General features: G+C 48.1%; 2 protein-coding genes across 47 annotated transcripts in view; both read right to left on the bottom strand.

Annotated features, from left to right (window-relative positions):
• LOC118511070 (myosin heavy chain, muscle) overlaps positions 1-10,000 on the bottom strand; it is a 25,567-nt gene that overhangs the window by 9,479 nt on the left and 6,088 nt on the right. For 6 of the 46 annotated variants that reach the window (XR_004906108.1, XR_004906107.1, XM_036053686.1 and 3 more), the window contains exons 6-11: positions 9,359-9,462; positions 8,391-8,798; positions 7,135-7,305; positions 4,357-4,946; positions 2,619-2,745; positions 1,055-1,318 (exon numbers count right to left, since the gene is read on the bottom strand). Coding sequence is in view for 44 of the 46 variants with exons in the window: in XM_036053686.1 (XP_035909579.1) it covers positions 1,055-1,318; positions 2,619-2,745; positions 4,357-4,946; positions 7,135-7,305; positions 8,391-8,798; positions 9,359-9,462 (1,664 nt within the window). In the remaining 2 variants the exon portion in view is untranslated. Of the gene's footprint in view, positions 1-1,054; positions 1,319-1,932; positions 2,051-2,618; positions 2,746-3,415; positions 3,534-4,015; positions 4,134-4,356; positions 4,947-6,411; positions 6,583-7,134; positions 7,306-7,967; positions 8,139-8,390; positions 8,799-9,358; positions 9,463-10,000 lie in introns of all 46 variants that reach the window. The other 40 variants (XM_036053718.1, XM_036053714.1, XM_036053727.1 and 37 more) reach the window with 20 other exon arrangements.
• On the bottom strand, positions 4,954-6,405 carry LOC118511132 (myosin-7-like). The gene is made up of 2 exons (XM_036053866.1): positions 5,838-6,405; positions 4,954-5,276 (listed from the first exon to the last, which is right to left on the bottom strand). The coding sequence occupies exons 1-2, from the start codon at positions 6,042-6,044 to the stop codon at positions 5,271-5,273; spliced, it is 213 nt and encodes a 70-aa protein (XP_035909759.1). The 5' UTR covers positions 6,045-6,405; the 3' UTR covers positions 4,954-5,270.

Below are 10,000 nucleotides of genomic sequence, written 5' to 3' on the forward strand. Positions count from 1 at the left end.
TAGAGGTCCGCACACTGTGTCCCACAGTCGACTGGAGCCGGGATGGAAATGAACAGACAGCTCCAGCTCCCTAGGTGTGGTAAGTGATCATCATCATCATCAGCTCACATCCCACCTTCGCACCCAACACACTCATGCGCATTCCGATTGACACGCATATGACATTCGCAACTCGCGTTCTTCGTGTGCATGCGCGCGGAGAGCAATCTGCACTACATCTCCTACGGTTGAGTAATAATTTTCCGAATTTTCCAGCATCGCCCACACACGGACCTAGCGGTGCCTCCTAGCTGGTGCGTGTGGCGGGACCGAATCGCATTAAAAACACGTTTTATAGCATCTCCGCTAACGGAACGAAAATAGCACAAGCACGATGTCCGAATCCACTGCGATTGAATAAATAATCTGAGGATACCTTTCCGCTCATTCCCAGTGGAGTGGAGTGGAAAAAAAAGAAGAAAAACCGTGCCTTAAGTGGGGCTGGATACCATAACAGACCGGGTGGCCTTGTTTTCCATCATTAGCACTCAAATTATATCCCCATCCAACGCGCCCCCCCGCCTGAAGGTGGAAGAATGCGAAACACGTTACTTCCTGCCCTGGCTCTTGCCCTTTGCCAGCCAGCTGTATTTTTGGAATCAAACGGATGGAACGGATCTTGGTCGGAAAAGATCGAATTCTTAAATTTAGATCTCATCTCCCACAACTTCCCTGGACACATGTTGCAGCTCTACTTTGCCGCATGAGTCACACCGGTGCTAAAGGCCGGTTTCAGCGGTAGGTATCGCGGAGCATTTCATCATACTACTCACGCCAGGTGAAAATGTGTGTCCCTGCTTGGGAAATAGGGGAGTGCACAGGTCATCTACATCATCAGCGCGGCGTAAAATATTCCAGTGACAGGTGCTCGCAGCCGTCAATCAACCAGCATCACATCCCTCCGGTTCCGCTGGTGGGGGCTAGTGCTAGCCGGTGGTGACGCAAGTAGGCGACCAGTACGATGACGACGCCACATGCTGCCGCATGTGTTTGCTAAAAGCCTATAAATACTCACAGCAATCTGGTCCTCAACACGGGAAACGTTAAGCAGAGGCTTGACCTTCTGCCACAACTTCCACCAGGCCCAGGTACGCAGCTTCAGGTACTTGCGCAGATTGCGCTGGACGATCTCCAGGGAGACGCGCTGTTCCTGCATCTTCTTGAACTCCTTACGCGACAGGTAACCACGGCACCAGGCCTGCATCCAGGACATGATCTTGCTGAGACGCTCATCACGGAACTCCTCCATCTGACCCAGGACACCGGCACGGAAGAAGACCTGTTTTTCGGCAGCGACAAGTTATGCAGGGGGGTCCATCACAGCGATACGACAGTGCCGTGTGGAAAAAGAAATACAACCGGTTAGAGAAGGGTGTCGCCGTCTGCGGTGCGCTATTTCATTGATGAGGTTTTTGGATGGATCGGGTAAATCGGGTGAAACGGAGTGATATGAAGGACACGACACACGCACATACAGGTATAGGACACATATAAAACACACGTACATATAGATGTGAGTCGAGGCTAACGCGGCTACGGTAGGAAGCAAATATTAAGATGAAAGAGTTACGGGTGCAATATTGTGGACTTTCGTTAGCTGCTTGGAAGGATGGCAGGAAGAAGGATGGTAATTGTGAGGAGAGATTAAGCATTTATTGCCGTCAGATTTTGCTCGGGCAGAGTGGGGTGCTAGTGAGTCAGTGAGCTATTTGAAGCGAGGTTGGCGAAGAGTATTTTTACGCAGTCCCACTCGCTCGCAACACTTTTCCATGTGTTGCGAGCAGGGTGTGGCATTTCGGGGATGAGCAGAGCAACACATAGATGTAAGCGAGTGTAAGTCGGCGAGTGACAGGCTCGATCGGATGGCGCACATGATAGACCAGCCAGCTATACCTTGGTCTTGCCCATGCGGAACTGTTCTTCCGGCAGCTGTATGTGGGTGAGTACGATCTGAGTCACTTTCTCTGGCGAGCAAGGCTCTTTGATGAGTTGTGGGCACAGAATTTTGTATCTGCGTTTCAACGGGATCGTGTAGTGGTGGTTGGAGGTGGTGGTGGCGGTTGATGGAGATTGTGGTGTGAAGAGATAAAAAATACATCGTGCAATAATAAATGTGTTTGGAGGTGTAAAACAGGGCAGTGGAACATATGATACAGAGGAACGCATCGAGTCAAGTGTTTGCGGGTTCGGGTTTCGAATCGAAAACGGACGGATACACACCGCATTCAGTCAGTTTTGCAAGTGGATGTGCGATGGGTTCCGCTGATTTCGAGACGAGTTCGATACATTCCTGGAAGTGGGGGAGGCTAGGGGACACAAGGTTCACGGTCTTGTTCGTGCAACCTCGCTACCCGGGGTCAATGAGAGCTAATGTGTACAATCAATCGGAAGTCCATCTACTGATTCAGCTACTACAACTACGGCTAACTAATCCGCTCCGCTAATACTACCAGCACTATCGCGTGTGGCGCGATACTATTCGTAAGGATCTAGAAAATGCCAATGTTGCTACTGAGGCCAATTTGCAGCGGAAGAAAAAGTTTGTAACACGGTTTACTAAATCGAATGTTCATTCATGCCTTGGTATTTCCCAAACGGTACTGATCGGCATTCAGCCCAACGGCTTCGATGATCAGTGAGGCAATTTTGCGACCTTCTTTTTCGACGTCCATACCCTCGACGGCTTTCGGGTTCAGGATTTTGTAGCTATTGGCGGAGGTTTAGTTGTATGAGCAAATTTTCGAACCGAATTGTTGGTCATTTTGTTGGCACAATTCGGCAATGGAATCAATTGTAGATGTACGGGTATAGAAAAGAGAAAGAGAAACAGATACCAATTCATTTGGCGGTGATTAGAAATTTGGGATCATTCCAGGTTACTGTACTAGATCGTACATAAGCTAAGTGGAGCATAGAGATCCAATAACAGGGACATGAGACAACACAAACAGAGGGAGAGAAAGAGAGAGAGAAAAAGTGGGCGAGAGAAGAGAGAGTGTGGTGTTGGGGGAAGAGTGAAAGGGAGAAGGGTGATCGTCTGCAAAACGAGAGTGGACACAGCACCGGTTATAGCAGAGTCAACCAAAGCAGAGTGCGGATCCCCATTGATCAGCAGAGGGATTTGGTGTTGAGGCGTTGAGTATTGAAGTAGTAACACAACGTTCGCCCGAACGCCGGAACCTCGATCGTTCATTGTCGGTTCCATTACGTGCAAACAACCCGGGGGGCAGGGCGTACAAGAAAGCAAGTATGAGGGGAGGCTTGATCGGACGATCGGCCCAGAGGAGTCAGGCATCAAACAGTAGCACAATACACTAGGTGGCAGAGTAATGATATAGAGAGTGTAAAACGGTATATAGAGTAACTGGGGTCATGCCTTGGTGTTTCCGAGACGGTACAGTTCACTGTCGAGACCGGCCGCATCCATGATGACTTGGGCACACTTCTTTAAGTCTTTCTCGGACTCGACGCCCTTAGGGTTAAGGATCATGTACCTGTTCGCCCGGTATCGTTCATGATGTTTGGACGAAGGGTTTTTGTAAATGTATTTGGATCGAATGCGTGCAGGTGGCGATTGAAACACATAGGTTGGGTGGAACAGGAGAAAAAAAAAAGAAACGGACAAAAACAGGTGATGAGTACATGGTTGGAACGGCACAGATGAACGAATGTTCGACAGGGCTAAGTCCTTGTTTGTTTTGTAGGGTTGAACATTGCTTGGAAAGATGCATCCAAGTACACGGAACTGGAGGGATGGTGGGTTCGATGCATTGAACTGGAAAACAAATCGACACGAATAACAGACACGTACAGGGGTGACTTGGCGGGGTGAACAAGACAAGAGGGCCGATCAGTATTCATCGTGTCGGCTAGAACCGTATGGGTTCAGACAAAAAAAAACGGACAAGACAGATGACACGGACGGACAACAGGTGGATTTCATGAAGAAAATTCAAGGTAATAAAAAGATGCCTGCCTTGGTGTGACCAATACGGTAGGAGTCGGGGTCCAGACCGATGGCTTCGAAACACTTCTCGGCTGCCTTCTTCGGCTCAGTCTCAGCCTGCATGGCAGCTGGGGCCAAGATCAGATAACTATTCAGAGGTGAGGTAAGTATGGGGCGGGGCGAGGGGGCACGGAATCATCAAGTACCGTGACAGGTACAGATTGGAGGGACGGATTGGAATAGAGACAGAAAAGAGACGAAGAGATCAGAATCCAGTTGTCGACATCCTCGATCGGCTTGGGACGGCTGTATCATCGCAATCGTTCCACGTTGGTTGCGTAACGCTGGATCGTTCCGTCAAAGATACTTACCGCAGCTTGAAGTCAGGGTACATCATGCGGTTAGGGAAGCCCTTACGGCAAATACGGATACCTTCAAGTACACCGTTACAAGTCAGCTGGTGCATGACCAAGTGAGCATCAACGACACCGGCCGTCTTCATTTCGTTGGGAATGATACAACGGACGAAGTGAGGCTGAGTAGACTTCAGCGTGGTCATCAGGTTGTTCAGCTGTTCCTTGTACGAGGACGAGACAGTGGCGAAACCAGCGCCCTTCTTGCCACGACCTCCCTTGGCGGCGGCCGGATCAGCCGACTGGCCTGGGTGATCAGCGAAGATCTCCACCATCAGGGCGTTGCTACCCTTCTTGAACTGGTCGACGACAGTGTCGTTCAGCGGATCCTTGTTCTTCTCAAGCCATCCGGTGATGTTGTACGACACAACACCGGCGTAGTGACCGATGGCGAAGTGACCGGCCGGGATGCCTGGCTTCGGTGGGCGCGGCTTCATGAACGGAGCCGACTTGCCGAGATGGTTCGTCATCAGCTTCTCAGCAAAGGTCTGATCGGTGGCCTTCGGGAACATAGACTCTTCCTCAAGAATCGACAGGATACCCATGGGCTGTTTACCGGCGTGAGCAGGAGGGGCGAGAGAAAACAATTCCATTAGTGAGCTGCGGACGCTTCGGACGGTCGGGTAGCCGTCGACATGCAAAGCAATTTGTTGCAATTAGCACTGTTTCCGTAAGAAGCAAAAATAAAAACAAAAGCAAAACGTTCTAACTTTACGACTACATTAGTGGAAACTTGCCACACGTCGCTCGTCAGAGCTGTGGGCAGGTTTTTGTTTTTCACGGGTGATTTTCAGGTCACACACTCGCACGCAGAACTTACCAGGTTGGTAGATTTAGCAAATAGCATCGAAGCAGCATAATGTTATTAGCGGCTAATTCTAGGAAAAAAATATTAAATCCACAAAATGACTACGGTTTGGATGGAGGAGGCAAGAAAACAAGGTTCAAAATGTGTTAAAATGTGTGAAAAAATGATGCCCGGAATAAAAATACAAAATCTAATTCTTTTCAACAGCAGGAAAACACAGAAATTGGAATTCAAAATAGCGAAAAAGGGTTACTGCTGTTGCTCTGAGCTCTACCCTCTGCGATCATTTCACAGTGGTTTAATCGAGGGGAAAACAAAACGAAGAAAATCTGCACAGCTTCAATGCTGCGCTTTCGATCGTAATTTTTCAAAACAAAAAACTGGTGCCAAAACGAAGAAAATCTACACAGCTTCAATGCTGCGCTTTCGAGCGTAATTTACAAAACAAAAAACTGGTGCCAAGCACCAGACATCCTGTTTTTACACTACTTTCAAAAGAAAAAAAATAGCAAAAGAACTTTTGCTCTGCAAAATGCTCCGCCAGGAGCAGCATTGACGGCTACTCCCGCGCTCCGCAAGGCGTAGACGGTTTTCTAGGCGATTAGATGCTTTACCACGGATGCGGTACTACCTTCTCGATCAAATCGATCGTAGGCTGCAGATCGAGACCGAAATCTATAAACGTCCACTGTATGCCTTCGCGTTCGTACTCTTCCTGCTCTAGGATGAACATGTAGTGATTGAAAAATTGCTGTAGCCGCTCGTTGGTGAAATTGATACAGAGCTGATTGAAACCGTTGTTCTGTGCCAGTGTCGCAACGAGCAAGGGCAGAGACATTAGGACGAAAGATGGCAGATTTTACGACCATCGGGTGGGCAGAACATGGGCAGTACGGGCAGTTCGGGCAGTTAATGATGATACAAACAGAGCGATACAGGATGGTACAGGGTTATGTGCGGTACGCGAGAGAAGAGAGAGAGAGAGAGGGAGAGAGAGAGAAAAGATGTTCAGTTAAGTGGAGATCGTGTTCGAAGGTTTTGAGCTTCGTTTTCCGATCCGTAGGTGGTGAAGGTAGATAGATGAGACAAAACTACATGAATCACAACACAACACATCCAGTCAGGTGCCAGCGGACACCGGGTTCCAGCATCGAGCATAGCGCGCGCGGCAGCGGTGGCAGAGTTCAGTCCCGAGTTAGCTCTACCTTCTCGATCAGTTCAATACACTGCTGCAGATCCATGCCGAAATCGATGAAGGTCCATTCGATGCCCTCGCGCTGGTACTCTTCCTGCTCCAGGACAAACATGTGGTGGTTGAAGAACTGCTGCAGCTTCTCATTGGTGAAGTTAATACACAGCTGCTCGAATCCGTTAAACTGCAGCCATCGTCACGTATGGCGCGAGTCGTAACCGATCAAAACACACAGAGTAGCAACATGTGGCACACATGGGAGGAATGGACGAAAAAGTTGCGGAACATATGGAGAGTGGTTAGTGACAGTGCGAAATCATTTCGATACGTGGAAGATTTCGGTACAGTATGAATGAAAGGGTAGTGGATTGCATCTGCGGAACCTGGTCAGAAAATTCCATATTTTCTTCGCCAGCCCGTGCAGTGGTTTGTCGTGTTATAAGCCAGGATAGAAAAGACTTTGCTCTGTCGGTCTTTTCCGGCGGTCCAACTATTGGACCCGGTGGGAGTTGTAGTCGGGAATCTGTTTCTCTAACAGCACGTTTTCCCGAAAAAAATACGTATAATGCGAGGTACAAACACATCACGTACAAAGGACCATTCATTGGCCTTTCGCGTGTACAGAGCGCATTGGTTGAAGATTGGTCACTTGGACAAAACAGTTCGGAAACGTGTGGCTCACAGCATTGAAGCGCTCTCTGATAAGTCGTTAAGAGGCATCCGTGCGCCGTTGTACCTTTTCAATCAGATCGATACAGGCCAGCAAGTCCATACCGAAATCGATGAAGGCCCAGTTGATACCTTCACGCTTGTATTCTTCCTGCTCCAGGACGAACATGTGGTGGTTGAAGAACTGCTGCAGCTTCTCATTGGTGAAGTTAATACACAGCTGCTCGAAACCGTTGAACTATGGGGGGATGGGGCGGGACGAAGTTAGGCAAATCGTACAGGACCGAGGTTAACATGGTTCCGTTGTAAAAGTGAGTGACAGTGTTTTGTGGAAATATGCCTTCAGGCATGCTATGTGCAAGCACATTTTGCATAATGAATGTTGGATTCTTATGGGAGATCATTCAATGGGTGGTAACATCTAACCTATATAGGGAGGAAAACACTTTTCCATTCCCTGGGTACAGTTATATGAAGGTAATTAGTTCACATTAACATGTAACATGAGCTGAGAGGTATTGTGCCACCAAAAACTCATTTACCTTCCAAGCATTGTTGGCCATAGATTTACTACAGTGCTTTCGTACCGCTGCGAGCCTGTGGGACGAGTTGAGTAAACACAGATTTTCCCATGCGGGCAGTTCGGGGATTTTCGTTTGCGACAAGACGACCCGTACAATTCAGTGCATATGCAGTGCGTATGCAGCTATTTGAAGGGACCATCTTGAAACGCAAACACATCAGTTAATACGGTACGGAGGCAAGCTAACTCATGCCATTTCTTTTAGAGAGATCATTCAAAACAATTCAATCGACAGAAACGAACAGTAGCAGCTCAACCCTTCGATTGAGGATGCTAGCTGCTCACAGAGAAAAACCAAACCAACAGCGGGTAGGCACCTTTTCGATCAGCTCGACACAGGCCAGCAAGTCCATACCGAAATCGATGAAGGCCCAGTTAATACCCTCTTTCTTATATTCCTCCTGCTCCAGGACGAACATGTGGTGGTTGAAGAACTGCTGCAGCTTCTCATTGGTGAAGTTAATACAGAGCTGCTCGAAACCGTTGAACTACGATGGGCGCATGGGTTCGAATCGGAAACATTCTCTTATGAAAAGGTTCACAACAGAGTGAAGCATCGACAATTTGTCACCCAATAAGAACAAATAAACCCGTATGGGAACGATATGCCGCACCATGGTTGGATTTGAGCATGGATCGTGTGCCCACTCGCCTCTAGGCTGTGTATGAACTCGCGTAACGCGTGTGATTGGTTGTATGGTACTGTATTTATCGTGTGCAAACCTTCCCCAAATACTTACGTCGAAGATTTCGAAACCTGCAATATCCAGCACACCAATGAACTGGGCACGCTTCTGCTTGGTGTCCAGAGTCTCGTTACACTTCTTGACCAGCCACTTGAAGAGACGATCGAAGATACCCTTGCAAAGGGCACCGACCGAGTTGGTGACCTGGTCCTTGTTCTGACCCTTGGTGACGAACTCGTTACCGACCTTGATACGCGGCTTCAGCAGATTCTTGTACAGATCGTCAGTGCCGACACCGAGCAGCTTGGCAACCTTGTCACCATCCTCGGTACCGTCAGCCTCAGCCTGCTCTTCGCGACCCTTCTGCTTGAACTGCATGCGACCCATGTGCATGACAGCGGCAGTGATACGGTAGATGTTGTCCTTCTCCTCCTGAGTGAAACCCAGCACGTTGAAGGCTTCCTATAGTGGTGATGTCCGGTGGTGGTGTCGGTTCGCGTGAAGAGAACGAGAAAGAAATCGTTTAGTGCTACATTTTGCGGGCGCCGGCTTACAGACTTGAGCAAACACGCAAGGAACATACATCACAAATGGATTCTTACGACCTAGGTTTAGTACATATGGCAAGGAAGCGTTAGAGCGCGGCTCTATTTACAAGATCGAAAGTATCTCATCTCAAACGTTGATCTAAGGGCTTAGTTTGAATGAATTTTACATTTTTTCCTGACTTTTTTACGATCTAGCTTTTTCCAAATGGGTCACATTACATCGCTGATACAAACTTTACGTCGGAATCGAATGATAACGAACGATTTTTCGATTTGGGTGGCAAGAATTATTAACGTAACGGCACGACGGTTGTACGATGCTTTTCCTTCTGTTTCTCACAGAGATCATCGATCGTTCAATTATGATTCGGTTGTGAACGGATCGGTCGACACAAGATGGGAACACGGTGGAGTGGAGACACAACAACGGATATTCTGTCCCAGGATTGGCACATCTGGGAAGTAGGCACTTACATCGGTCAACAGACATTCCTCACCGTCATCGACGTTGGGAATGGTGATTTTACCCTGAGAAACGCTGTTGTAGTCGTAGATGTCGTTCGACAAGAAGCACATGTCTGTATGGAAAAGTTGGGCATTAATTATCTCACATCTAAAATCTCGCTACAGCTGCTCTGGTGGTCTTGTGAGTGTTTAGAAATTTTCCATGTGTGCTGTGCTGCAATGAAACCCATAGGCTTCAATCTGTCTCAGGCGACATACTTCATCGACCGTCGTTACTTTTGGTTGTTGTGCTGCTTTTGCGTTAGCTTATACACGCACGTACACACACACACACAAACAAACACAAACATACACAAACACACACGCATTCTTATTCAATACACAACAAGTTACTGGACACACGCTAGGCGCAAAAGAAAGATCCTTTTTTTGCAGATCTTCTCGTTAGGATTATTCAACATCAAGCACGCGACATGGGAGCGATCTCAGAGATGGAGGATCGTATGATCCTGGGCTAGAACATGGAGGGATTGCTTTTCGTGCCTTTTAGCATAAGTCTTCAACAACTTCAAATCATCCCGGGGGGAATGAATACAGAAACCAATTACAAAGACACGCTCCCAGCGCACACGAATTCGGAACGAAACGAAC

The sequence above is a fragment of the Anopheles stephensi genome, chromosome 3 (genome assembly GCF_013141755.1).
Source record: "Anopheles stephensi strain Indian chromosome 3, UCI_ANSTEP_V1.0, whole genome shotgun sequence".
Taxonomy (NCBI): Eukaryota; Metazoa; Arthropoda; class Insecta; order Diptera; family Culicidae; genus Anopheles; species Anopheles stephensi.

Coding starts and splice junctions, on each gene's coding strand:
- LOC118511132 (XM_036053866.1), bottom strand. CDS start 6,044: ATGTCTCTGCCCTTGCTCGTTGCGACACTGGCACAGAACAACGGTTTC.